The sequence below is a fragment of the Gopherus evgoodei genome, chromosome 2 (genome assembly GCF_007399415.2).
Source record: "Gopherus evgoodei ecotype Sinaloan lineage chromosome 2, rGopEvg1_v1.p, whole genome shotgun sequence".
Classification (NCBI taxonomy): domain Eukaryota; kingdom Metazoa; phylum Chordata; order Testudines; family Testudinidae; genus Gopherus; species Gopherus evgoodei.
The window spans coordinates 158,613,226-158,640,734 of NC_044323.1; the positions used below are offsets into that span (position 1 = coordinate 158,613,226).

General features: G+C 47.7%; 1 protein-coding gene across 1 annotated transcript; it reads right to left on the reverse strand.

The window, feature by feature from the left end:
• Window positions 1-9,946: 9,946 nt before the first annotated feature.
• Window positions 9,947-25,873, reverse strand: FGF17 (fibroblast growth factor 17). The gene is made up of 5 exons (XM_030549522.1): window positions 25,839-25,873; window positions 25,654-25,690; window positions 17,291-17,468; window positions 12,153-12,259; window positions 9,947-10,243 (listed from the first exon to the last, which is right to left on the reverse strand). Exons 1-5 carry the CDS (start codon window positions 25,871-25,873, stop codon window positions 9,947-9,949), a joined length of 654 nt encoding a protein of 217 aa, XP_030405382.1.
• Window positions 25,874-27,509: the final 1,636 nt, after the last annotated feature.

The window sequence follows — 27,509 nt, forward strand, 5'->3', positions numbered from 1 at the left end:
ATCAGAACCCCACAGAGGCCCCCAGGGAAGCCTGAGGTTTCTTGTCTGTATAATAATTTCTATCCAGTTCCCAGAACACATCTGATCTGTGGCTCTTTGCATTCATCTTTGATCATTTTAAAGGTCTCTCCAAATCGGGTGTAGTCCTAGGGCTTGGCTCACAGTGAGTGTGGGAGCCAAAGGCAGAGTCAGGAATGGAACCCAGGAGTCCTGCCAGCATCACTGGACTCTCAGGCCTGATTCCCCATTGCCCTGTACCTTGTGCAGTTGTTTACACCTGTGCAAAGCGAGTGTGAAACGCCATCATTTGGATTTAGTAACGTGTCACACTCACAGAGTGCTTGTTCTGCACAGGAGTAAGGTGTCTTTCAGCTCCCAGCATCAAGTTACCAATATGCATTAAAGAGCATTACAGCAGCACTTACGTCCTCCACCAGATCTCCTAGTTCTGTGGGGCCTTGGTTAGGCAGTGCCCCTGGGACTCTGTCATGGATGAGCACCCACCTTCTTTGCTTTAGGATCTTCTCCTTGCCCAGGGAACCCTGGCAAATGGTTTGGCTTACCCTGGCTGCCCTGCCCGCTGGAATCTGCCAGCAAACTCAGGCAGTGGGAATCTTTCCTGGGCCAGAGCGGAAGCAAGCTCCTACTTCCCTCTTCTCAGTCACAAACCTGTTTGGTTTGGATAGAGCCGGGCACTGCCGAGCCAGCCTAAACATTAACATAGTTATTAATGCGCAGAGAAGGGCAAAGATGGGAGAAAGCAGCTGAGGCACAGAGAGCTGGTATAGTTACCCCAGTGCAAATGTCCCTAGTGCAGACAGGCTGTCAGGTACACAAGGCTGAGAAGCACTCGGAAGCCCAGAGTGATACAAGATCCCAGCATATCACAGTCCCAATGAAGCAGTGTTAATCGCACCAAATAATTGCAGTGACAATTGGCCATGGGCCAAGGTACAAGAGTGAAGACCCACATTTCAAGCTCCCAAAGTTCAGGGATGCTTGGAACTGACTTTTCCTATCCCCCACATTCATGCTCAGAGGCAAAGGGCTGGACAGGATAAACCCAGTTCCCAGAGAGTCTGGAGGACCCAGTCTGAGCCTCTCCCTCTCCCCTCCCCTTGTCCTTCTCTCTAATCGAATCACTCGAACATCATCGTTCCACTCTCAGGGCAGGGCACACAGCCCTCTCTGGAACCAGTCCCAGCTGGCATTTCATTGGGAGCAGAGTGGGATTGCAGTTTGGATCCTTCTGGAAGCCAGTGACTCTGTTGTGTCCAAAACTATTTCCATTCCTGCTCCACCTTTAGCATTAGCTCCCTACCCCTGGTGCTGCTGATGCCTCTGATGCTGAGTCCATGGTAGATAGCGATACAAGCGGAGGGGATTGTACCATGTGCAGCCTTTACACCAGTGCAAACAAATACAAAACATGCCGCTCGGGTGGTACTTTCCACTCCCTCCTCACGCACTTTTCACTGGTGCAGATGACCTCACGAGGTGCAGTGCAGTGGGGAATTGGGCCCTGGGAATCTAGCTTCCCTGTGACTGACTAAGGCAAACTGCCCTGATCTAATTGAATACCTCTTCTCTGCCCCCACCAAATTCAGTTACCGACCAGACCAAAGTAGGGGGACCAGATGTCCTGATTTTATAGGGACAGTCCTGATTTTTGTGCCTTTTTCTTACATAGGCTCCTATTACCCCCCACCCCGTCCCAATTTTTCACGCTGTCTGGTCACCCTAGGCCAAAGTGCCCTGATACGGACTCTCCAGGGTTCCTGGGACCAGTGCCTGGAGCTAGACATCTCCTTGCCAGAATTGCCTTTCCTCCAATGCTGCAATTGCTTGGAGCAAGCGGGGCAAAACAAGAGGCAGGTTATGCTTTGCAAACTCTCGTCAGTCAGCCCTGGTTTTTGTGAACCCTGAACTGGGGCAGGTTCAGAAATGGGGTCCATTTGTTCCAGCCCCCTCTCCGCCCCCAATGCTCGGGGTGGGTGGCCTCAGGAGAGACGCTCCCGGGGTTCTGGCTCATCTCTAATTTGCCTCGCCGGCATCTGCTCTTTCATTCCGACCGCGCCGGCCTCCCCGACTCGCATTCCCAGACTCCCTGCCCCACTAACTTTATTAATTGCATGAGAGGTGCCATTATTACTTCCCCTTCCAGCGAGTTAATCTCACCAGCATTGAGACCCTTCCATCCCCAGCTGGGTCCCAATGCACCTCCCACTCCATACACCCCTCCCTGCACACACACACACACACACACACACACACGCACACATACATACACACAAGACCTTTCAAGCTACCAGCCAGAGTCGGTGAGGAACTAAGCGGCCCGATGAGAAAAGCCTTGGGAAAGACATTTTGCTTTTAACATGGGGGCCATCATGCTTTGCAGGATGCAGCTGGGGTGGGATATCCTTGACTGCACTTTTTGCACAGAAAGACATTCCAGTCCCCTCCCCTCCAGCCCCCACCCCCCCCCTCTCCAAGTCTCACCTCAAAAAACAAGAAAGAAACAGTGTGAGTTTTTTCTTCCCCAGCCATAATTAAAACGGACTCACCCTTCAGACTCCATTCTATATGTGGAGGTCAAGAAGAATGAGAAGGGAGGGGGGGAATAAAATAAAAGGGGGGAAGGGGATGGAAAGAAGGAAAAAAATTAAAGCAGAGATTACACAAAGGGAACTCCTCCACCTTTGAAGCTCTGGCTAAATGGGGGGGGGGGAGAGGGAGGGAATGGGGAGGCAAAACCGGCCCTTTTAAAGCCTTCTGAGTTTAAAGAATGTCTCGAATTCCTGTGGAAACAAGAACCAAACTCTATGAGGCCGAAGGGAAAAAAAATAACCAGCCCCTAAAACAGCCCCTGTGCTAATTCTCTGACTGTCACACCTGGGAGCGGACTCCTGGCCTTATTGTTAGCCAGTAATTACTGGGTGTTGCATTTCCCTCCTGCTTTAAAGCTTCATTTAACTCAAACTGTTATAATTTTCCTTTTTTCCACCCTCCCTCCCTCCCCCGCACCCTACCTCAGCGGCATCCCTGCCGCATTATATTTGTGTAGCTTTGTAAACGGCTCTTTTTAGTCCCAGTTAAAGGATTAAGATTCTTCAACCCCGTCCGCCCCGTCATTGTGAGAAGGAAAAGCAATTACAGGGAGCGGTCGGACGGCGCGGGTCGGGTGGTGGTGGAAGAGGCAATGTTACTGCAGAAGTGGATTTGGGGTGTCCGTGGAACTCACTGCAAGCCACCTCAGGGACTAGGCCTCTTAAGGGTCTGATGGCTGCCACTGACTTCAAAGGGAATCTTGGGGGCTTAGCAGCATTCAAAGCAGTCCTGAAATCATAGAAATTTAGGGCAGGAAGGGACCCCAAGAAGTCACCCAGTCCATCTACTTGTGCTGAGGCAGGACCAAGTAAACCTAGAACATCCCTGACAGGTGTTTGTCCAACCTGTTCTTGAAAACCTCCAGTGACGAGGATTCCACCACCTCCCTGGGCAGCCTGCTCCAGAGCTTAACTCCCATTATGGTTAGAAAGTTGTTCCTATTCCTCATATCTAACCCAAATCTCCCTGGCTGCAGATTAAGCTGATAACTTCTTGTCCTACTTTCAGTAGACATGGAGAACAATTAGCCCTGACTGGCAGTAGCAAGCATGTTATGTTAGGAGAATCAGATTTCTCTGAGCTCAGTTATGCTGGAGTAATCTCACTAAGTCAAAGGAGCTGCTCTGGATTCATGTTGGTGTCTCTAAGAGCAGATCCTTGCCCGAAGCCTATACCTTTCTTCATGGCCATGTCACCGCACCAACTCAGCCTGTCAAGTGGACTCTGCTCTGCTGTATGCAGTATTGCCAACTCCAAGCATTCAGAAACCATGAATCAGGGCTCCCAAATTCATTAAGTTGGTTTAGAAGTCATGAGATTTAAAATACCAATGTATGATAGGATCTGTTTACTGACCTTTTGAAACCAGCACCCGCAGGGATCTCCTTTTCTATGTTTTCTCCCCAACTGGGAGTGCTAGATACATGCTATTTTTGAAAATGAAAGCTGAGGTTCTCATGTAATCACATGACTCCTGGAACTGGTGCTTTCAGAAAAGCTCCAGAGCTGGCAACATTAACAGAACATTAGGAAAGCTGCCATAAAATGCCAGGGTATAATTCCCTTGGTGTGGAGCACTGGGGACATAGGCTGAATACAAGTGTAACGGGGTGAAATTCAGTGACCTGTGATATACAGGAGGTTAGACTTGATCCAATGATCCCTTCTGGCCCTAAACTCTATGACTTTATGATGCCAGAAACCAGAAGAAGCCAGAACCCCAGAAAGTAATTTTGCTACTCACAGAAGGGCTAGATCGCCAGGTGGTAAAACCAACAGAAGCTTTTTCACTACAGCTTCCACCATTGCAAGGACTGCAGCAGTGGTGACATGTGGCCTCATTGCCCTAGCATAGCCAATGCCAGTTGGTGGGAACTACCATTTCACCAGTACTTCCCAACAGCAGACCTGGTCTTGGTAATCTGGAGCTGTGCTCAAACCACCCAGCTCCCATCTGAAAGCAGGAAACTTCCAAGTTTGCTAGAAGTGGGCTCTGCTTGTGCTGCTTTCTTTGGTTAATTTAACAGGAAATGGACATTTAAGATAAAGAGTTTTCATTATAATCATTATTATTATTGTAGTCCCTCTGAACTCCAGTCCAGTCCCATTGTAGTCAGCATTGTACAGACACAGAACAAAAAGACAGTCCTTGTCCGCAAAGGACAGTCCCAGTCCTTGTCCACCCCTTTGAACACATTCTCTCTCCTCTGCTGTTAGAATCTTGGAGGAGATGCTGCTAATTGGCTTCTGGAAATAGGTTTGCTTCCAACAACCCCAGCTGGGCTTGCATTCCACCCTCTCTGGTCACAGCAGGGAAGAGAGCAGCGTGCACCTGGCAATCCTGGGCAGCAAGGTGAGGGAAAGCGGACGGTATCTCTGCAGGGGAAGCTGGAGATAGGAGCGTTGCATCAGCCCCCAGAGCATGGCATCGAAGCCTCTTTCCCAAGAACAAATTAACCCCCCGTTTGATTGAAGGATGCCCCCTCCCTGTGAGTCTCATTTCAAATTGCCGGTCTCCAGTGCCCTGACCATGCACAGACACACATGGCATGCAAATCCCCTCTAATGGCATCCACCCCTTGGGATTAAGGCCTGGCAGTGTCACCTTGATAGCACACACTGGGCCCTTCATGCTTCGATTGGGGGTAGGGAGGAACGGATGGACAAGAGGCACAGCAAAGCTCCCTTTTGTGTGTGCACGGAAGCCACCTTGCTTTGCTCCTAATTTGCCACTGATTGATTGGAGTCTAATGTTTCCCTTTCAGGTGCTGTCTCCCCAGACATGGCCCCTCTCGCCTCATTCCCAGGGGCTGGAGCCAGTTTCCAGCCAAGGAACAAGAAGAGGCATTATCACCTTTGGACGGGCGGGCTGGTCCTCTTCTGGCCCCAGCTCCACTCCTCTCTGCTCTTTCCCCAAGGCCCCTGCTTTCAATCAGCCCCTGCGGCCCTTTGATCTCACAGAAATCCCTCTGTGTCTAAAGAGTAGCCAGGTATTCAGCCTGACCCAGCTACAGCTCAGTGCCAGGAAGGGGCTTTCCCCATTTTCTTGCCTTAAAGAGACACTATCACATAGAACCTTGCTGAGGCTCCGGTTCAAACATTATGAGCCAGCTCTTTCCCACTCCAAAAAATAAAATAAAAAAAAATCACAGGATTGGCTTAAAAATCATGAGACTTTTTAAAAATAATTGTTTGTTTTTTAATTTCCTTGGCTTTTTTGAGCCTTTAGGGGGGTTACATTTTTGTGCTTTTATCCACAGCTGCAAAAGTTAGATATTTACTTAAACCCCCCAACATGGTGTGATCACGTGAGTCTGGGAGCTGGAGCTTTACTGTCCATGCACAGCAAAGCACACGTTTCACTTGCAGCACAGACTGAGGTCTTGTCGACTTCAACAGCACTTTAGCACACGCTCAACTTGAGGCATGCACTAAAAGTGCTTTGCTAATTGGGACCTGATCCAGAGCATGTTGAAACCATTTGGAGGCCTTTCCAGGGACTTCAGTGATTAGCCCCTCAGTCATGCTAGGTCCATCAGGGGAAAACCTGATAAAAATAACCAAGGATGCAGCAGTAGAAAAATCTCTGTGGTTCTTTCTGACAAGCACGGCTTGCTAGAATGTAATGCGCTTCTGCCAGGCTAGGACTAGCTTCTGATCACAACTAAACCAGGGGGCATGATTCACTTCAATAGGAGCTGCAGGTGCTCAGCACCTCCGGAAACTAGGCAATGGTGACTCAAGGTTATGGATTTTAAGGCTCTTTAAGGGACTGCTGTGATCATCCAGTCTGGTCCCTGCATCAAGATGAGCCAGAAAATTCCACTCAGTCAAACTCAGTCAGTGCAGAGATGCTAGTGCATCTGAGAAAGAGCCCTTTACAGCCTGACTCTGTGCTCACTTAGACAGGTGTAAGACAGGAGCAACCCTCTGAAGTCAGTGGATTTGCTCTGGTGTAAGAGACAGCGGAATCAGAGCCCTGGTCTTGATTTAAGGACTCCATACTATGGAAGATTTCCCCCACCCCTTGGCACTTCAAATCAATGATCTCTCCTGTAAATGCTCACCCAAGGTCACGGAGCAAGACCGGGAGAGAGCCAGGAGTAGAAGCCAGGCCTCTTAACAGTTCGAATCACAAAACCACTGTTCCTCTCTAGTAGTATAAGACCTCACCGTGGCACTCTGCTTGGAACCGTGCTGAGAAATGGGGTGAGAGTGACAGGGGGAAGGCGTGTTGGAAAACTGATAGGATTAATTGATTAACAAATAGAGTTAACCAGGTTCTAGCTTCTCAAAAGGCAGTGTGGGCTAGTGGTTATAGTGCCAGTTGTGGGAATAGAGAGATCTGGCTTCTATTGCCAGGTCTGCTGCTGACATGCAGGGTGATCTTGGACAAGACTCTTCACTTTTCTGTGCTTCAGTTTCCCCTCCCCCCTCGCCCAACCCTGCCCTGCCCTTCTTATGATTTGGCTATTTGGGCTGTAGTGGTAAAATTTTCAAAAGCACCTAAGTGATGTAGCAGTGTCAATGACTATTAGCCAAGATGGTCAGGGATGCAACCCCATTCTTGGGCTTTCCCTAGCTTCTGACTGCCAGAAGCTGGGAGTAGACGACAGGGATGGATTATTCGATAATTGCCTGTTCTGTTCATTCCGTCTAAAGCACTTGCCATTGGCTACTGTCAGAAGACAGGATATTGGGCTAGATGGACCATTGGTCTGACCCAGTTCGGCCGTTCTTATGTTCAGTCCCATTAACTTTCAAACAACACAGGCTCCTAAAGGCCTAAGTTACTTTTGAAAATGGGACTGTGGCTCCCAAAGTCACTCAGGCAATTTTGAAAATTATACCCTAATCTCTTTGGCACAAGGATTGTCTCCTACTATCCCTCTGTGCAGCCTCCAGCACAGTGGACTCTGGGGCTGGCACTGGAATACCCATCAAGATAACAATTCTAAGGCATTAAACAAATTCAAACATCCGTGCCTGAGTTAGGGCAAAAGCGATGCAGGGGCCAGCCTACTGAGCCAGCTTGAATCCAGATAGTGTGGGTAACAGTAGCAGTGAAGACAGCACAGTGTGGGCTTCAGCTCTGATAGTATGAGGCGAGCCTGGCATAGATGTTGGGAACATACTCGATTTGCCAGCCCGCTCTGCTGACTTCATATTGTTACCAATAGTAGCTAAACGAAAGCTTAGATTGTATAGGCTGGCCTGTGCACAGCGTCTGTTGTGTAGACAGCCCTTTAAATAGAGCCAAAGATTACTCTGCCTGAAATCACCGGGGAGGGAAAATCATTTGCTTTTTGCCACGTGTGCAGTTTAGTTAACTCTTTGTACTTTGCTCAACTTGGGAAGTGCAGCTAGATCAGCCCTCTGCTGCTGCGGCATTTGGGTCTCCAGTACAGCAGAGCAATGCTTACATCTCAAAAGAAACATACAGACAAGCCCCCAAAACATGCTGTGCTTGAAATTAAAAAAACACCCAATACATTAATTTTTATTCATTTCAGGTTGTTTTTTGTTTTTTTAAAGATCCCAAAGTCTAAATGTTAGGCCTAAAGCGACAACAGTCAACTCTTTAAGGAAATATTGGAATGTATTAAAAAACCTTTAAAATGGTTTCTCTTTACTTGATAGGGAACCATAGACACTAGGCTGGCTAGTCAAACGGGGGTTCCTCATTTTATTTCTATTCCAAAGTAGGAGTGTGGTTGGGAATTTGGTCTCTGGAAGCAACAGGAAAGCCCCTGACTGAGGGAAGAAGGGAAGTCAAAACCCTACAATAAAATAAATAAAATAAAGAGGCTTGTGACAAGCTGAAAACAAGTGCTGGGATCTTGCCTTTGCAACTGTGGTGGTGCTCAACCTTTTCCATGCTGGAACGCCCACCCCTCAGTCCCAGAACCCTCTTCCTTCTGGGTAATAACCAACCAGGAGGGGAAAGATGGCCCGGTGGTTAGAGTGCTAAGACCTACGCTCAATTCCCTGGTCTTTCTCTGACTTTCCTGTGTGACCTATATGGCAGTCACTGGGTGCTTTTTCCCCCTCCATCTAGATAATCCACCTCCTAGGATGATGGAAGAATTCTTCCACTGGCTTAGCCACATCTATACTAGGGCCTAGATCAGTTTAACTACAGCACTCAGGGGTGCAAATATTTTCATTCCCCTGAGTGACGTAGATGGGTCAATCTAAATTTTAAGTATAGACCAGGCCTTAATCTCTCTGTGTCTCCGTTCCCCCTCTGTACAAAGGGGATAATAGCACTGCCCTGCCTTCCAGGAATGTTGCGAGGATAAATATAGTACAGATTGTGAGGGACTATAGTAATGGGACCAGCTAAGTACCATAGACAGACAGACATCTACCACCCTTCTGGGAAGGCAGGATGATCTCAACCCTTCTGCTGCTCTACAGGCTTCCAAGTCACTTGGATTTGTTGGCCCTAGGACCCACACAGACAGTCTCCTGCATATCGGCTGTCTGTTTGCTAGATACATCCATGCACACTGGAGAAAAAAGTCCTGTAGTTCATCCCTATCCCAAGGCAGGATTCTTCCCTACAGTCCAGTTGACAGTCTTGTTCCACTGCGTCCACAAGGGGAGACTGGCCCACAGTCTAAAACATTGCACCAGTCAGAAGTTTTGAGCTTAGCCCATGTAGTGGAATAAAAAAACCCAACCAGCTGCCAGGATTGGTCCCTCAGGAACTTGGCTGTCAGGGTGGAGTTAGCACCTTTCATGCCAAGAACAGGGTCAAAAGGAAAAGTCTCCAAAACCAGTTGCTGTCTGCTGCCCTCCCAGCAGGGGTCGCTGTACAGAAGGGCAGACAAAGCAATGGGTGTTGAATCTTGGGAGTCGTTATAGGGGCGCTCTAGAACAAAGGGAAATCCTGCCTGGGGTTACATCTATTTACAAAAAATTATCCCCCCCACACCTGATGCTTGCTTCTCGAGTCAATATTTCTTTGTGCCTAACAGAATCAAAGTATAAAAATAGAGCATCTTTGTAAAAAAAAAATATGGAGTGGCAAGGTGCTGGGGGGCACAGTCTCATGTACAGCTGGGGCAATGGGTGTGCATGGGTATGGGCACGTTTGGAAGGCAGGATGCACAGCAACGTGCAGCATGGGGTAGTGGTGGGCACCGGGCATGCAAGTGACACACAGTCCTAGGTATGGAATGGGGGAGCAGAGTGAATCTGTGTGCGGAGAGGCAGACGGCCCAGCCCTACATACAGCATGGGGCAGCAGCCTGGGTCTGTGTGTGGGGAGCGGAGACGGCCCAGCCCTCCGCACAGCAGGGTTGAGTGGCACTATCCAAAGCGCAGGGCCCTACGTGCGGGGCCGAGGGGTGCGGGTGCGCTTCGTCCGGCGCGTCGGGGAGGAGGATCCCACAAACTCAAACTGCTTCTGCCGCTCGGCGTTGTTGGGGAAGGGCAGCTGGCCACGGTAGAGGCGCTTGATGAAGTGTGCCTCCCGCTGGTTCTGGCGGCTCTTGGTGGCTTTCCGAGGACGGCCCTTGCGCGTGAAGGCCATGTACCAGCCCTCGTGGCGGGCGTTCTGGAAAGCTGTGTAGTTGTTCTCCAGAACGATCTCAGTGAAGATGCAGTCTTTGCTCTTGCCATTGGGCTGGAGGGAAGGAAGAGGGAGAGAGTGGGTTAATCCAGCAGGGAAAGGGTTAAGTGTTGTTAGGCTGGGTCTGATCCTGGGCCACTGGTTTTGCCACTGGACTTGATGGGAGCAGAATTAAGGCCTGAGAGGATTGAGTGCCAATAGAAGGTGCCGGGTTGCCAGACCTATGGAAGCCAGGCAGGCTTCCCAGGCCCCTGCCAGGCAGGGAACCCCACCTCTCAGGGGTAAGAGGGGAGTCCAGTCACTCTGTCCCATTCAGTCCTTGGCTGCTGTTCTGGGGCTCCCAACAACGGGGCTGTATAGTGCTAATGGGGGGGTGCTTTCTGGGATCCAGTGGGAACTGGACTAAGACTCACTAGGTTCATAGAATCATCGAGCTGGAAGGGACCTTGAGAGGTCATCCAGTCTAACCCCCAATCTGAGGCAGGACCAAGCAAACCTAGACTACTTCTATGACCTGCTGTTAAAAGCCTCCAATAACAGGGATTCCACAACCTTCCTTGGTAACCTGTTCCAGAGCTTAACTACCCCTAAGTTAGAAAGTTTTTCCTAATATCTAACCTACATCTCCCCTGCTGCGGATTAAGCCCATTGCTTCTTGTCCCACCTGCAGCAGACATGTAGAACATTCATGGCACCCAAGCCACCAACCAGGGATGGCTTATAACCCCTGCCAGCCAGAGCTGGACTGGAACTGATGTCCTCTGCTCCCTTTTCAATCCCATCAGTCATTCAGTCCCTCTTTGACTTGCAGTTTTGCTCAGACAGCTACTTGAGATAGATCTCCCACTCCACATATCATCCTAGGGCAGAGCTTCTGTTTTCTCCTCAGCATGATGGAAGAATCAAAGAACAACCAGACCCCAGAGTATCTATCCCAAGCCCACAGCCTGATGATGTGGGGCTTTGAGAGTTTACTCAGGGTTCTCTAGAAATAGCACGAACATCAATAAAGCTCCCTCCTGTAGCTTGCTATCGAATCCCAGGGCCTTCTTTTAAGGAGCTTCCAATTAACAGGGAGACAATATGATGCAGTGGCAGAGCACCCTACAGTCTTTCTGTCTCACTGTAACGCTTATCTGGGCTAACCAGGACTCCAGCAGCATGAACTTCCCCACAGCAGGGCCCTGTCCATGCCAGCAAGGTCTCCAGCAGAATGAGAATGGCCCTTGGTAGTACCTGGGCCTCTGATGCCTAAAGTTTCCAATCACCTGTTCCAAAGTGGAAAGAAAAGTGTCTGAGGAAGCATCCAGATGGGGCAGCAATGGAGCAATGCGCATCTACGGAGCAGTGCAGAGGCGCTAGTGTTTGTGTGCAGGGAAGGGCTGATTTTCTGCAGCATCGATGAGACCAGCGGGACCAAGCATGACTTGCCTGTTCTCTGGCACAGCCTGTAGGGCGACTGCATGAGCACAGCTGGAGTGAACCAGCTCCAGAGCTGGAATGAACCAGCTTAGCTGCATTGACTTTAATGGAGCTATTCTGACTGACACCTGCTGAAGTTCCAGCCCATTGTTTTTATACAGCTCCTACAAAAACAGCAGCGGGGGCTTGCCAGGTTCTATCGTCTCAGAAATGGATCCCGATAAAGAAGAGAGATGTTATAGATTCAGGCCCTGGAGGCCAGAAGGGACCTTTAGATCATCGTCTGACCCCTTGTAGATCACATTGATTTCACCCCATTACCCAGGTACTGGGCTCAATCACTTGTGTTCGGCTAAAGCATCTCATCCAGAAAGGCATCCAGTCTTGATCTGAAGACATCAAGAGATGGAGACACCACCACTTCCCCTGGCAGCATCCCAACACTTTATAAAGTTTGAAGGCCACGTTCCTTGACGGAGGAGGGGGGAAGCACTGAGGGGACAGGGGGTGGGGCGTGGGGGTGTCCCTTGCTGTGACTCACTTTTCCAATGAGCTTCCCCCTCTTGCTCATGCAGATGTATTTCTCACTCTCAGCTCCCTTGATGCGCACACGGCTCCCAAAGGTGTCCGTCTCCACAATCAGCTTTGCTGCAAGGATGAGAGAAAGAGAGAGAGGGAGAAAACAAAACAAAACTCCTTCCACCGATGCTAGAGTTGAGTGCCAGCCAGTCTGCGTGCCGGGGGTCATTGTGTGCACTCAGGCCCACAGAGATCCAGAAGAGCATAGGGAGTGTGTTAAAAACAAATGACACCAAACGGCACACACAGACTGCGCTACCAGCAGTTACATTATCTTGGCTCTAGAAGACAGATAACCCAGTGGTTAGGGCACCTGGCTAGTACTTCTTCGCTCTACCACAAACTCCCCAGGTGATCTTGGGCAAGATACACAGGGCACATCTACACTTGGAGCTGCAGTAGGATTCCCAGCTCAAGGAGACGGACCTGAGGGTGCATGCTGCAGTGGAGGGGCTAACAGCCCTGCATATGCATGCCTCTCAAACAACAGGCATGTGGCTAGGGTGCATAGGTCTCCTTGAGCTGGAGATTAGTGTCAAAGTGTAGGCACACCCTCGCTCTCTGTGTGCCTCAGGTCCCCATTGTATCAGGGGGATAACAGCAGTGCCCAGCCTCAGAGGGGGGCTGTGGGGACAAATCTCATTGAATTGTCCCAGCACATGGTGCTTTCCACTCCCCAGCTAACGGGGCTGTGATACAGAAATAAGAGTTAGAGAGCAACCCAGCAGGAAAGCTGCCAGAGGGGATGGCTGGAGTGTCTAAGCCTCTGGTTTGCAGTTCTGTCCTTAGGTCTCCAGCAATCCACCATCCCTTTCATCTGAGAAGCAAATGGAAGCACATACCCAGCACAGATAACTTGCCCATTTACCTCAAGGATCTATGAGGACAGGGTGAAAGCCAAGTCTGCAGCCAGGGCTGCTGCTTTGATCAAATCAGGAAATAAAGGAAGCACCTATTTACAAAAAGCAGCATGGTCTAGTGGCTAAGGTATTGGATTAGAAATTGGGGCCCAGGGTTGACTCCTGGCCCAAGTGTATGTCTTCAGGCAAGTAACTTCTTTCTCTGTTTCCTCTCCCACCCATTGTGTGTTATAGTATAAGCTGTTAGGGGCAAGGACAGAAGTAATATAGTAAATATAACATTGCAATTATGTCTCTGTCCCAGGTAACAATGAACAAACCCTTCACATGGCATGTGAGGAAAAATGGCCACTGGCAGTATTCAATATCATCAAAACATACGGTAAAGAGAAGGTTAAAGTCGCACAAAGCATGGGATTATGCACAGTATTATTACCATTGCACACTGTATGTGTTTTGCTGTGTTAGACTCTTGACCAGTCAGTCAAGAGTTAATTGTCTGAGCATCCATCCATTCTCTCTTCCCCCCCCCCCCCCCCCCCCCCCCCCGTGCATTCTTTAATTAGAAACACCTGGAGCCTGATGTGTTCTTATTGACTAGAACCCTCTGTGAACAGACAAGAATACCTATATTGTTGCAATGAACAATCTAGCCTGCACCTGTGTTTAATTAACTATAGCCTGCATCTGTGTTTGTCTGGAGAAAGATCTGGAAAGGGCAAAGCAGTAGTACCTGGAAGCTGGTGAGTTGAGCTATTTTAAATTCCAAGCTGCTTAGAACAGCCTTTTTTTTTTTTTAAATAGAAATTAAGTATTTTTATTAAGGAAATTCAGAGGTATCTTTGGGAGTCTTTAACACATGACAGTTTCTAAAGCCTAATGCCAGAGCAATGGGGAATAGCAGATTTCAGTAGCAAAATAGCCTGTGAGCAAGTATAATTTACTGCAGGAGGGCTTCAGCTTCTGCAAAATATAATGCTGTTCTAGGTTGAAATTCAGCCCTGTGCAAAGGGCCAGAATAATGCGTATGTACAGTAGCACTAGTATTACTGTAGTGCTTAGGAGCCCCGCTCATGGAGCAGGACCCCATTGTGCCAGGTGCTGTATAAGGATTAACTTGCAAGATGAGACTCTCAGCTTTCATTTAAAAAGAAAAAAAAAAAGTCTAGCCCTCCTGGCTATACGGAAAAGCTTGAAAACATGACCTGTGTGCATCCTAAAGCCTCAAAAAAATTTTTAAATGTGATTTTTAAGCCAATCTCATGATTTCTGGAGGGCCCGGGAAGCACCACCCTCCAAAATTTTGAATGCTTTTTAATTTTTGAACCCTCTAGGGGTGGGAAATATTTACAAATGCTTGAGGGGTGGGCACACTGCACTTAAGCCCTCAAAAATGATCTTAAGTGGGACTCAAGCAGTGCATGGTTTCTGGGTTAAGCCCTCTGCAGAGAGGTGAAAACCCCAGACTATCGTCCCTAGCCATAAAAATTCAATTGTGCTGCTTGTCTTTGCAGGTGCCTTTCCCTCCAGGTATCAGTTACAGTGATGTGAACTGTACAGTTATAGATGTGCAGGACAGTGAACATGGCCCAGTTACAGTGATAAAACAACTAGATCTCTCAGGTTCTGGGTCCCGCCAGTTTTGTATTCAGGCATCTTGGCTTTCATCCTCCTTTCCATGTAAAATCCACATGGGCAGAACAACCATGGGGATAAACTGGCCACAAATAAATTCAGGCTGGAAATCAGCAGGTTCCTAATCGGAGGAGTGAGGTTCTAGACCAGCCTCCCAACAGGAGTAACCAGGGTCAGGAACCTAACTGGGATGGAGCTTGATACGTTTATGAATAGGATTATACAATGGAATGGCATACGATGACTCACGAGGTCCCTTCCTGTCCTATGTCCCTATGACCAATACTCTATTTGTTCCAATTACTGATGGGCCTCTAGCCAAAATCCCCCTGCTGAAACCCCCTGCCTTAAGAGGGATCAAAATCCCAATCTAAATTTTTGTGCCGTTAGCCCATCTCTGGTCACAACCTCTAAGGAAAAACCTCTATCCACACTTGGATGAGTAACAGAATCTAATTCTAATGCAGCAAAACATTATGCCTGCCTCCTAGCACTAGTCTGTTACAGCTGCTAAATCAAGCGAATTAGGGGAGCCATAGTTTCGCTTGGACGATGGGGAGTTATGGACCAAATCCTGCTCTCAGTTACAAGAATGAAACTCCCTTGACTTAAGTGGGGTTGGCTCCAGGTATAAAGACCACAATCCAGCTCCCAGAGGAGCTAATAGGCCACTGGCTTTAACAGGAGTTGGACTGATTCCTAAGCAAGTGCAGGAATTGGCACATGGTCCATTGGAAGCTCACACTAAGGTTTCTTTGCAAATTCTCTTATCTGCTGCACTCCAGGGGGAAAACATTCACCTTTTTGTTTATAATGAGACCTTTGAATCAAATGGAGCAATTAAGTTTTTAGCACCTCTCCTTGATTTGGCTACAGCTGTCCTGCCACTAGTTTTTTGATCAAGCTTTATTGTCATGTTTAACTGATCTTGAACAATTCCTCAATAAACAGAAGACTTTCCCCCTCTGGGATAAATTTTAATCATTATGCTTTAAACTGTTCTTTTTATCTTCTGGCTTTTGAAAAAAACATCCTTTGAAAACCATTAATATCTATGTCAATCCTTAAAATAATTACAAAACCCCCAAACAAATGGACCTGTTTTGTACTTTTTGTAACCCTGAATCTTTAAATCTTCATTTGATGTTCAGAACAAACTGTGAACCATCCTATTTTATATCCTAACAGACTATCAATACAGTCTGATTCCTGCTCCCACGGAAGTGGAAGGGAGCAGGACCTAGGTGTATTTTAAATCCAGTTAAAGCTTTTATCTTTGATTTAACCTGGTAGTTGAAGATGATGTATTAATCTTCCAGTTGCCAGCATGTGCATAACTGAAGTCCAAACAAGATCTCAGAGCCATGACTTTCAGATCAGATTTAGGTTTAACCCCCAAATAAACTGATCAGAATATAAATTGAGTGAGTTGCATGTAACTTCACCCCCTAGGAGAATCTGGGACTATTGACCCTAAAGTAGTGCTGGATTGTTACCATAACAAGCCATTGTACGTTTGAAGCATCACAGTCTCTGATGATAGTCAGGACTTTGCCTTTACAAGAGATATTTCCACAAAGGGAAATGTAAACAACAATCCATACATTTTGCTGGATTCTCACATGAAAGATGAAATCCTCAAGTCAAAGGGACTTTTGAAAAGAATGGGGTCAAGATTTCACCTAGCAATTCAGTCCCAAACATACTAGGGATGGACTGGAGTGACTTTAGCAAGGCTGTTTTGTATATTAGACCAGAATACCTTTTAAAATGCTGGCCACAGGTTCCTGGATATTCTCAATTGCCAGGAAGTCATCTTTCGGTTTCTAATACATACCAATCTTCAGCTGGTTGCACTGCCAATGAAGCTGTGGCTATGAAACAGGAAGGTCTCCTGGTCTATGTCTCTTCCTTGGGGATATATACAAAAGCAACCCTTGTGACCCTTCTTACCCCGTACCAGGGATGCTAGTTATCTGTCTCAGTCAAGTGTCTCAAAGTGCTCCCAGGGATGGGGGCAGTACCATTATCCCTGCTTTACAGACCGAGAAACTGAGGCATGGAGCAGGGATGTGGTACAGTGATTCACAGGCAATGGTGGGAATAAAACCTGGGAGTCATGACTCCGGGCATCCCTGTTTTAGACACGAGGTCTCATTCCCTCTTTGAACCGGGAACAGTCCTAATGCCCAACGCAACCCTGCTCTAAACACTAAATCCCACTCCCTTCCCTGAGTTGGTAATAGAACCCAGCAGGTGTATAATCCCCTATTGTGATAGCACCTAGGAGCCCCAGATATGGATCAAAGCCCTGGTGTCCTAGGTGCCACGCAGACATAGAACAAAGAGGCGGTCCCTGCCCCAAGGAGTTCACAATCTAATCCAAGCAGTGTGACTCATCCCTGTTTGGCACTGGCCTCTCTGACCAGGTCCCAGATGTGGAATCTCTGTAGGGCCGACAACCATTTCCAGATGTGGCTGATATAGCCACAGGTTAATTGCTCAGAATTAAAGTGCATTCCCCACCAGCCAGTCTCTTTCTATCACAGATGGCTGAGATCTGGCCATGTGCTCTGGCAGGATGGGGGCACCTCCAACTTCTTACCGAATTTGTTGCCATCCTCTGCTGTGGCGGTGATCCTTTTGCCGTTCACCTGGACATGCTTGCCACTGGTCCGGCTGTAGAGCTGGTACTCCCTGATCTGCCTTCGGCTCAGCTGGTCTGTCATGGCGCCCTGGTCCCTCACGTACTGGTTAAAATTAGGAGACGGTTGATTCTCCCCCTTTGTTTACAAAGGGAAAAATAAAATCAATTTGTTTTGGACAGCCCCACAGACATGGCGAGGATATGGAGTCGGGAGCCATCACTAGGCCATCCTGGGCAGGATTGCTCACAAAAGGTGGTGGGATGGGGTCTGGGACCCTGAGGAGCATGCCAAGAAGGTGGCTAGGATATAGTCGGGAACCAACAAAGGGACATCCTGGTCAGAAGACATAGATGACAGGGGATGGAGTTTGGTACTCTGGAGAGGAGTTCACATACATGATGGGACCTAGCTTAAAATTAGAGGCACCCCAGGCCGGAGTCCTCATGCAGTTTCATTGCATTCCATGCAAACCTGTGTATACATTCTAGATTCCAGGACATCCTGGAGGGCAGAGATGGGATACGGAGCTTTTCATCTCTGGTTTGGCCCCATTTCGAATAGACAGTGACCAAAGCCATTGCCGCCTGATGGCTGTTAGCTGACCTAGGTGAGATGAGTCTCAGTCCAGTGCTCATAACACCTGCCACCACAAATGGAACTAGCTGGCAGGCTCAACAGAGGACTGAATGAGGCTTGGAGACCCAGCTCCCCTCAGCTAGTAGAGGTGCTGGATCAAGGGATGAGAGGCTGCGTGGGTGGGTGGGTGGATCAAGGGGTGAGAGGCTGTGTTTGTGTAAAAGCTTGCACTGCTACTCCCCATCCTGCTCCTTTTCTGGTGATACACAGATGGCTATCTTCTAAGAAGGGATAATCTGGTGCCTTTCTCTAGCAATATACCTACCTAAGCAAGACCCACCCACATCTCCTGGAAACTCAGAGACCCGTCCTGTTGAGAAACAATTCCACTTGTTTCTCTTATTTCTTTGTTACTTGGGATTGTTATGAGTCATGGTCTCCTGTGCCTTATTACCCACAAAGTCCTAGTCCTCTGGGACAGCAAAATTGATTGCTAAAGGGAAGACGATTCTCTTTCTGTGTCTATAGAAATATATCCATCCATTCATCATAACCCTCTCTCTGCTGGTTCGGCAGTCTCTCCATATGTTATGTGTAATATTACTCTCTATCAGATATACATATCTGCTTTTCTAACAGAACCTTCTATCTTCCATATATAACTATCATCCATTCATCCAGTATAATGCTCTATCTAATATAAACCTTCCATCTACCATAAATAATCATCATCCATATGTCCACTATAACACTCTATTATTTATTTACTTGTATTATTGGAGCACATAGGAATCCTAGTCCTGGAGCAGGACCCCATTGTACAAGGTGCTGTACCAACATTGAACAAAAAGACAATCCCCACCCTAAAGAGCTTCCAATCTAAATCTCTATCTATTCCATCATCCTGGCATCTGGCCACCTTGTGAGTGTGATTCTTCAAGCCCAGGACTTGTTAGCGGAGCTGGGGAGAAAGTAGAACAGATGAAGTAGTAAAGGTGTCGCCCTTCCTCCCCTCCACCCCAACTCTTATTGTCGTTAGTAACAACAGAACAAGAGCGAAATACGACTGTGGGAAAGAAGCTAAATTCTTCCCAAAGAATGAGTCCCTGGTGCCCCCATGAAGTTATCATGACTGTGATCATAGACTAAAGGATTGGCTTGTCCTGTCCCTGCTGTATTGCCGGGGGCCCTGGAGTAATGTGTATTCAAAGGTCTTCCTGGAAGATTATGCACATGCAAACTGCAGCCGTATGTCACAGAAAACACTACTTCCACAACCTCATTGTGCCATCAGCACACAAAGCCTGCTGCTACATGTCTCACACATTTCTCTGCGTGCCTCAGGACCCTTGCTGGGAGCCAGGCTCATCCTCAGTATTGACAAATACTAGAAAAGGGGGGCTGAAAATCAGTGAATGGCAAGTTAGCTGTAGCACTCAAAGTCTATGGCCAACGCTTCGGATCCACGTTAGCTGAACCTGAATTAAAGGGGCCTGCTGATGCGCTGGCACCACCACTGTTGCTGATGGGTGCCAACACTCATGCCAGAAGTGAACGGCAAACCACTGCTGGCCCTAGGCTCCAGAACCCCTGTGCAACCAGAGCCTCACAGTTGCCCCCTGAATCCTACTGCAACCCAGAGCCTTGCAGCTGCCCCCGGACCCCAGTGCAACCAAGAACCTCCCAGCTGCCCCCTGGATCCTACTGCAACCCAGAGCCTCCCAGCTGTCCCTGGACCCCAGTGCAACCAAGAACCTCCCAGCTACCCCCTGGATCCTACTGCACTGTAGAACCTCCCGGCTGCCCCTGGACCCCAGTGCCCCTGGAACCCAGAGCCTCCCAGGTGCCTCCAGGATCCCGAAGCAGATGTTATATCAGAGTCTCAGAGAGCAAAGGACCAATAGTATTACTGCCCATTGTTTGAGCTACTGATGACCTAGAGTTTAAGGCCAGAAGAGATGACAAGACTATTTAGTCTGATCTCCTGTATATCACAGGCCACCAGCACCACCCAGTTACCTGCACACTAAACCCAACAACTGAAACTCGACCAAAGTATGACAGCCTGCCAGAGACTAGACTGTGATGTGCCACACGCAGAGAACAGAAGGAATCGAGGTGTGTCAGTGTCCGAGGGAGGGAAATGGTTAAGTGAAAGAGACCCAGATAACCCTGGCAAGGGACCCGCACCCGCATGCTGAAGATGCAGGCAAATGCCCCTGCCCAAGGTCACTGCCAACCTTCCTTCCAGACTTCACATCTGGCAATCAGTGAGCATGTGAGTAAGAACCAGCCAGCCAAGCACCTGGGAGAGAGAATGCTCAGTGCCACCTCAGAGCCCTGGTCCTCCCTGTCCAGTGTCCCATCTCCAGCTGTGGCCATCCCTGATGCTACAGAAGAAGGAGATCAATAATAAAAAAAACAAACCCCAGAAAGAATTGAGAGAGGGGGAAGGAATCCCTTCTTGACCCCTGCAGGCAGCAGGCTGAAACCCTGAAGCATGAACTTTTAGGAACATAAGACATAAACCGGAAGTGAACCCCAGGTCCCTGAGTCCTGCCCCTATCATAAGCAATCCTGTCATACAATCGTGCACAAGAACTACTGGCTGGGAGGGACAGAAATGCTAAAGAACATCAAGGCTTCAAAACCCAGGCTAACAACAAAACATACATCACCTTGAGCGATCCACACACTCTTTCGTGTATAGGAGCAGGGGCCTCTTTCTTAGTCAGGCCTTACAAATCACAGTATGGTAAAGCAGCTAAACAGTAAATACCCCCGGTTCAGCTTCCAGGAAACCAGAGAAGACGGATGTGTTTGTGGATCTCCGTGCAAACACTATGTGCTGTAACCCTCCCAACATGTGTGTGTCTCTCAGCATATCGACCAAATTGCCCCCTCTTCTCCTCAAAGATACACTAAAAGGAGAGGGCCAAATTCTGCTCCCCGCTGGCCAGGAGCTACTATAGATTCTGATGATGTGAGAGCAGAATTTCAAGCTCAGCCTTTCAGACTTACACTGGCATAATTCCATTAACGTCAGTGGCATTACTCCTGATTTACACCAGTATAATTCACAGCAGAATCAGCCTGGAGTGGTTCAGAGCACTCCAAAAGGCTACTAAATAAAGTGTGTATTGTACCCAAACAGGCTTTGTGACTTATGCTAATGCCCTAGCAGAAACACATGCTCCCCAACAGAAGAGTTATTGTATGGTAAATACCAGCTAATTACTACAGACATGCTGGTTGACTACAATGCTGATAATCCTCAATCCCTATGACTATACAGAGCTATCACGGAGCAGTTAAACTTCAATCAATGTCTTTAACTATGCATTTTATTGGTATGAGAAGCATAGAGATTAAATGAAGCCAAGTGGAGTAGGAAGCCCTGATTTTAAGAGCTAAGACCGAGATTTTCAAAGCTCCTTAAGAGATTTGGACACGCAATTCGGGTGGTCGAATTTTTTAAATTTAACTTTTTGAGGGGTGGGGGAGGGGAAAGAAATAGCTTTTTGACCAAAATACAAATGTTTGTGGAAACATTTTAGTTTGGTCAAAATGACAGAATTTTTCATTTTAAAACACAGAAACTGAAATACTTTTTTGTAAAAATATTCAGTTTTTGGTTAAAAAATGTTTAGAATGTTTTTTTTTGTTTGCAGCAAAAATTTTCAGAATAAAGTTTTCAAAACCTGAACTTTTTACCAACAGCAGAAAAAATTACAAACATTGGTCATCGAAAGCTGGACAATATCTTTTGTTGTTGCTTGAAAACCAAAATATTTCTGTGAGAATATTAGGAAAAAAATGTTGAAATACTTGGATTTTTTAAACCGCTGTAGTCCATATCACTTAGCCATCTTTAAAAATCTCAGCTAGAATGTAGATCTTTAGCTTGTGCATGACACATAGGTAAATCCATGCTCAGCTGTGTAAAGTTGCTCCATTGCCTTAAATGGAACACCAGTGATTTACCCCAGCTGACTTCAGTGAGGCCAGGATTTCACCCAGCTATTACCATAGCAGAACTGAGATCTTAAAGGCCTATCGCTAAATAGTGTACAACCCTGCTCCCATTCCGGTCACTGAGCATTTTGCCATTGACTTCAGCTGAAGCAGGATCAGGCCCTGTCTATGGACCACTTTAATCTGTCCCAAATTTCTCTGGGAATTTGAGTGCTGGTCAGAGATTATCTACAGCACCAACTTCAGCTCATCGGAAACATTCACAAAGCAGTGACATGGGCCACTGGGCTGGCTCAGAACTTCTTGCTATAAAAGGAAAGGCAGCAATGGGGTTCCTGTTTGTGATCAGGTCTTCCACAGCACTACACATAATAATAATAATAAAAACTGGTAACTTAAACACAGATTGGCTCTCCCTGTATTAATAGCCTCTCTACAGTAAATCCGTGTGCTAGGGTATGTTTCATAGACCTACTTGTGACATTATTACCAGATTTTTCAGACAGGCTCAGAACACACCATCAGGCCCAGATTTTCCAAAAAGCTCAGATTCCATTACGTGCTGAGCAGTTTTGCAAATCTGGCCATAAGTGGGAGCTATCCTCTGTTATTTTATATTATGGTCACACTTTCTATCAAGATGGTTAATAGATGCTTTAATAAATGGGTTTTCAGAGTCCAGTGGGATGACAGGCTTACAACCGTCTATTACACCTTCTACTGACGTGCTTATAAACATCCATGCTGTAGGCTGCTCATACCTGTCACATGCTTGTAACAGCTGTTAATCATGTATTAATCCTTTATAAACAATTTCTGAATGGACCCTTAAAAAGTGACTATTATATTTGTCAGGTTTCAGAGTCGCAGCTGTGTTAGTCTGTATCCGCAAAAAGAACAGGAGTACTTGTGGCACCTTAGAGACTAACAAATTTATTTGAGCATAAGCTTTCATGGGCTACAGCATGACGCATCCAATGAAGTGGGCTGTAGCCCACGAAAGCTTATGATCAAATAAATTTGTTAGTCTCTAAGGTGCCACAAGTACTTCTATTATATTTATGGTGAAGCATGAAAGGCAGGACATTCACAACAGACTCGATTGTACAACACTAACTCATGCTTGTGCACCCTTAGATGAGAAGCCTCGCTGACTCCATGCATGCTTGTGCGAGTGCTCACCAGCATGAATGAGGGTGGCCCAACGAGCCCTATGAAGGATGAGACCAACAGAGTCTAAGAAGAGACTAGTGATTTTGGATGCCTCCATTTATCGGAGTGCAACATGAGACACTTTAAAGGGCCCTGATTTTCAGATGGTGGATGTTCAGCATGGTCTGGAAATCAGGAGCCTTTAAGGTTTCCCAAGCAGGGCACCCAGAGTCACTTCTGAAGAGTTTGGTCTTGCACGGCTGTGATCAGGTGAATGGTTTAGTCCTGCCCAGAGGCCGAGCCCTCACAGATCCTGTAAACTTCTCTAGGGGTCCCAGGCACTCAGCACCTCACAGGACCAGACCCTTTGGCAAAGAGGGCAATTGTCTCCTTTCGACTCAGGCTGGCTTCTGGAGCAGGGCTCTCCTGCGCCGTCCCTCCCCCGATCTGCCTCAATTCAGCTGGGTCTCAACTCAACTGAGCTCAATGGGGACTCTTCCTAGACCGGCTGCTGTCTGTCCTCATTCATCAGGACTCATAGCATCATGTTGGACCTGTGAACCCTGACAACAGGGGACTTGTGCGTTCCTCTGGGGGAGGGATGAATGCAGGGAAGAAGCCAGGTAGAAATCTCCTCTCCGTGAGTTCCTGGAGCTGCTTCCTTTTAATTAATCGAAAATCCTCTTGCCTATTTTTTTTTTCTTGGCTTCTGCTTCATTCTCTCCTTGAGTGATCTTTCCCACCTTTTCCTTCAGCATTCAGCAGCCTCCGCTCATTTCAGATCACAGGGCAAAACCTATCTCCCTCTCTCTCTCTCTCCCCTCCCCACCTCTTCCCCACCTCCCTCACAAAGGAGAACAGAGAGGGTCTAGCAGAGATCACAGCAAACATTATCTATGTGGAATCTTCACAGGTCTTTAGTGCGGCCGCTGGGGGGGATCGACCCCTTGCTGCTGCCAAAGGAACTGGTGATCAGCCTCCCAGAGACAGCTGCTCATCACACAGGAGCTCAAGCATGGCTCTGGCCTTTGCCAGCTTGCCCCCACTCCTGCCCCGCCTGCCTTACACCCTCAGTGGGGGAAAGGCAAGCAGTTCAAGGGAGAGCTCCACACCACCTTTCACAGTGCCATCAAATGAGCCCCCCGCCCCCAAGGGGGCAATAAACCAGGCCCAACACCATTGTGCTAATTTCTGCTCCATAACAGGCTGCATCCCTGAGCCTTTGTGTGTGCGTGTGTGTGTTGGGGGGGTGGGGAAGGGTCTAGGGTCTCAATTAGCTTTAGAGGCTTTGGGAGTGTTTCTGTCCCCATCAAAGGCACCTCCGTTCCCCTCTTGTTTTCAAAGGCATTTACCTTAAAAAGGTCCGGAGTGCATGTTAAGGAATCCAAGGCTGGCCTGTTAAAACGGTTTGGAGTCTAGCTGAGAGGGTGCTGGTATGGAACAGTGCATTTTAATAGCCCCGGCTTTTATTGAGATCACAAAAAGGGACACTGCATCTTTAAAAGGAATGAGGGGTGGCGGGGGGGGGTTAAACCCCGAGCCACAGGAAGCTGCTCTGACTTTGGATTTAAAACCAATGGGCCTGGTTCTGCTTTCACATATCATGCTGGTGTAAATCAGAAGTAACTCCACTGAAGTGATTGGGACAGATCCCCAGCTGGTGTAAATTGGGATAGCTCCACTGAAATCAATGCTGATTTACACCAGCTGCAGATCTGGCCTGATGGAGTCACATTGGTGTGAAACTGGTGTGAGAGGAGACTTAGGTCCCAAAAATCTCAACTTTATGTATTTCTGGAATGGAGCATTTCCCCTCAATTAGCAGTATTCTAATGAAAGACACTGGGTTCCTATACAGGACAACATACCTGTTATCTAGGGGTTAAGGCCCAATCCTGTGAGCGGTTACACAGAGGAGCAATCCCTTTAACCTTAATTGTCTATTACATCTACTCCTAGATAGACACAATTTCATTTCTGAAACAATTAAAATAATTAGTCTTACCTCCATGATTATCCAGTCCTACAATTGGTCCTGAACCTTCAAACATGCACATAAGTAATTTTACTCACCTGAGTAGTGCCATTTGAGTTCCTTGGGCAAGATTCTGAACTGTCAGTACAGTTACTCCTGAGCGATGCTAGTCTGCGATTAGAATCTACCCCCTAGCTTTACTCATATAAGTAAAGTTACCCATGTGCATAGGTATTTGCAGGAGAGAGCTCCTTACCTTTTAAAACTGTACTATGTTTAATAACTTTAATAAGAATAATAAATCAGTATTGTCAGCATTAGCAAAACAGAATGCACAGGTAACATTTTGATTTGTTGAGAGTACAACAGTAGCCAATTTATTTTCAAGCACCTCACAAACTGATACATGCCACCTTTAGGATTAAAGCAATGCACCACAGGGAAAAAAAAGCAATTACTCTAGTTTCCAAAAGAGCTTTGGGCTTGAAAGCTATTGCAGCCCGGTGTCTTTAAACAATTTGGTTTTGTTGTAAAGAAAGAACTCCACAAGTAAATCGAAAAAAACATAAGCTGACTTTTTGCATTTTGAGGGGGTGGGGGGTGGGATTGGTTAGTAAAATAGACAGTCTGTTGGAAACGTACCTGGGTTTGACAGGAGAGCATTAAGAGCTGGAAACATCTGTATTTGGAAACAAAAGAGAGAGAGGAAAAAAATACACAGGGTTTTGTTTGGGGGTTATTCTGTCTACTACTAATACACTATTGATTAAACCTTGTTGCAAATAATTGGAACAAAGCTAGCTGGGAGGAAAGAAGAAAGCGCTTACATGGAAAGGTTTTGGAGGCTGACGTACTGCTGCATGTCGCTTGCCAAAAGAAAAAAAAAGAGATAAATACATAAAATGAACTAAATCAGCTCAGAGCTGAGTGCTCTCAAAATCTCCCAAAGCTGCAAAGATCTGTTAACGCTGGCACATTCCTGGGGGTGAAACCCCCAGTAACAGCAGGAAAGGAGGTGTCAGAAAAAAACAACCCCACTTCTTGCATTTAAGACCACATGTGATCATAAAGTGCCTGGAACAAGAATTGATGCAGTGCATGGAGATGACTGGAGCAGCGCATCCGTCTTCTATCTTCCTTTCTTTTTTAATCTTTACCAGGGTCCTTGCCGTGCTTGAAGAACCTTCATAGCATCCAAGTTTGTTTCATCCATTTCCCCTTTCCTCCCCACCACACCCTTCCCCAAAATAGAAACTTGCTGCTTTCCTCAGATTATTCACTGGGTTGCATCCCTCCTGCAGCCTGGTAGCTGCTTCCTCCTACATGGGAAGGTGGCTCAAGGCAAGGTGCTCCCATCTGGGGAGGAGAAGACACTTGAGAGGCTCAGGCTCCAATAAATTCCAAGGTTGGATCCAACAGAGAGATTACGTGAGGGAGCAGGGGCTTGCTTTCAGGCTATTGCTAGCACTTCCCATGTGTCAGCCCTGAAAGCTTGGAAGAGTCTCTGCAGACAGGGGCAGAACCTTCCCTTCTGGTTTCTCTGCAAGTCAGCAGCTGGAGAAGGAAGGAGGAACCTTACCTAGCAGGAGCCTGTGAGGGAGGAGAAAGAGGGTGGGGGAGGCAGCTTAGTAGAGCGCTTGTTGTGTCCCCAAGTTGGAGAAACCAACCTGAATTAACAGAAGTGGGGAGAAGCTGATTGACTCATCCGATCCACTACTCCAAGCAGCACACACCTGGCATAGGAGGGACATGCGCCTATGGTAGTGGCTACCTGCTGCTTTTAACTTACCGTGCTGGGGCATCTGTGCAGGAAAGCCACAAGCCCTGGAGTTCAACAGCTCAGCTGGGGTGCAGAGCATGGGAGCTGGGAACAAGGGGGGCTCCTTGGCCAGCATCATACAATAGCATCAGGTGGCTGGTAACTTATGTCTTTTGGGGGAAGGAATACAGTTACTCTCCTCCCAGCCTGCATGTAGTGATGCCCCAGGAGGTGTGTGCCTCCCCTTGCAAAGATGAATGGCTAGCAACCCACTGCAGAGGGGGTCGCAGGTTCCCTGGTTCCTTGCAGTGGGAGGTGATGGGCTAGCTTGCAGCTCTAGCTAGTGGCCTAACACACTCCCAACCACAGGTGACCTTGGGCACTCTCCCACCCTGGCCCTGGGATTGTGCCAAAGAAGAGCCCAGGCATCTCTCAGTAGAAGTCAGGCTAAAACCTACATGGGGAGGAGGCTGACAGCAGACAGACGTGGGCCAATAGCCAATACTTTGTTTATCTGTGTCCAGAGCAGTGTTCTCCAGAGGCGATGGGCTTTGATACAGTGTGTCCAATTGGTATCACTGCCCCAGGCCAACTCGGTGGCCGCCTGCCATTTATTGTGAGAATCAAGCCACTGTGTTCGCCTGGCAAATGAAAGGTGTACTCCCTTCTCTCCACACTCCCTCCCTGGGAGTCCTTGCTGCCCCCACTCAACCCCCCGTCACGGACACTCTCCGCTCCC

Coding starts and splice junctions, on each gene's coding strand:
- FGF17 (XM_030549522.1), bottom strand. CDS start 25,873: ATGCAGCAGTACGTCAGCCTCCAAAACCTTTCCAT. Junction 17,469..25,653: donor TGCTCTCCTGTCAAACCCAG/GTACGTTTCCAA, acceptor TTGTAAACAAAG/GGGGAGAATCAACCGTCTCC. Junction 12,260..17,290: donor AGAGGATGGCAACAAATTCG/GTAAGAAGTTGG, acceptor TCATCCTTGCAG/CAAAGCTGATTGTGGAGACG.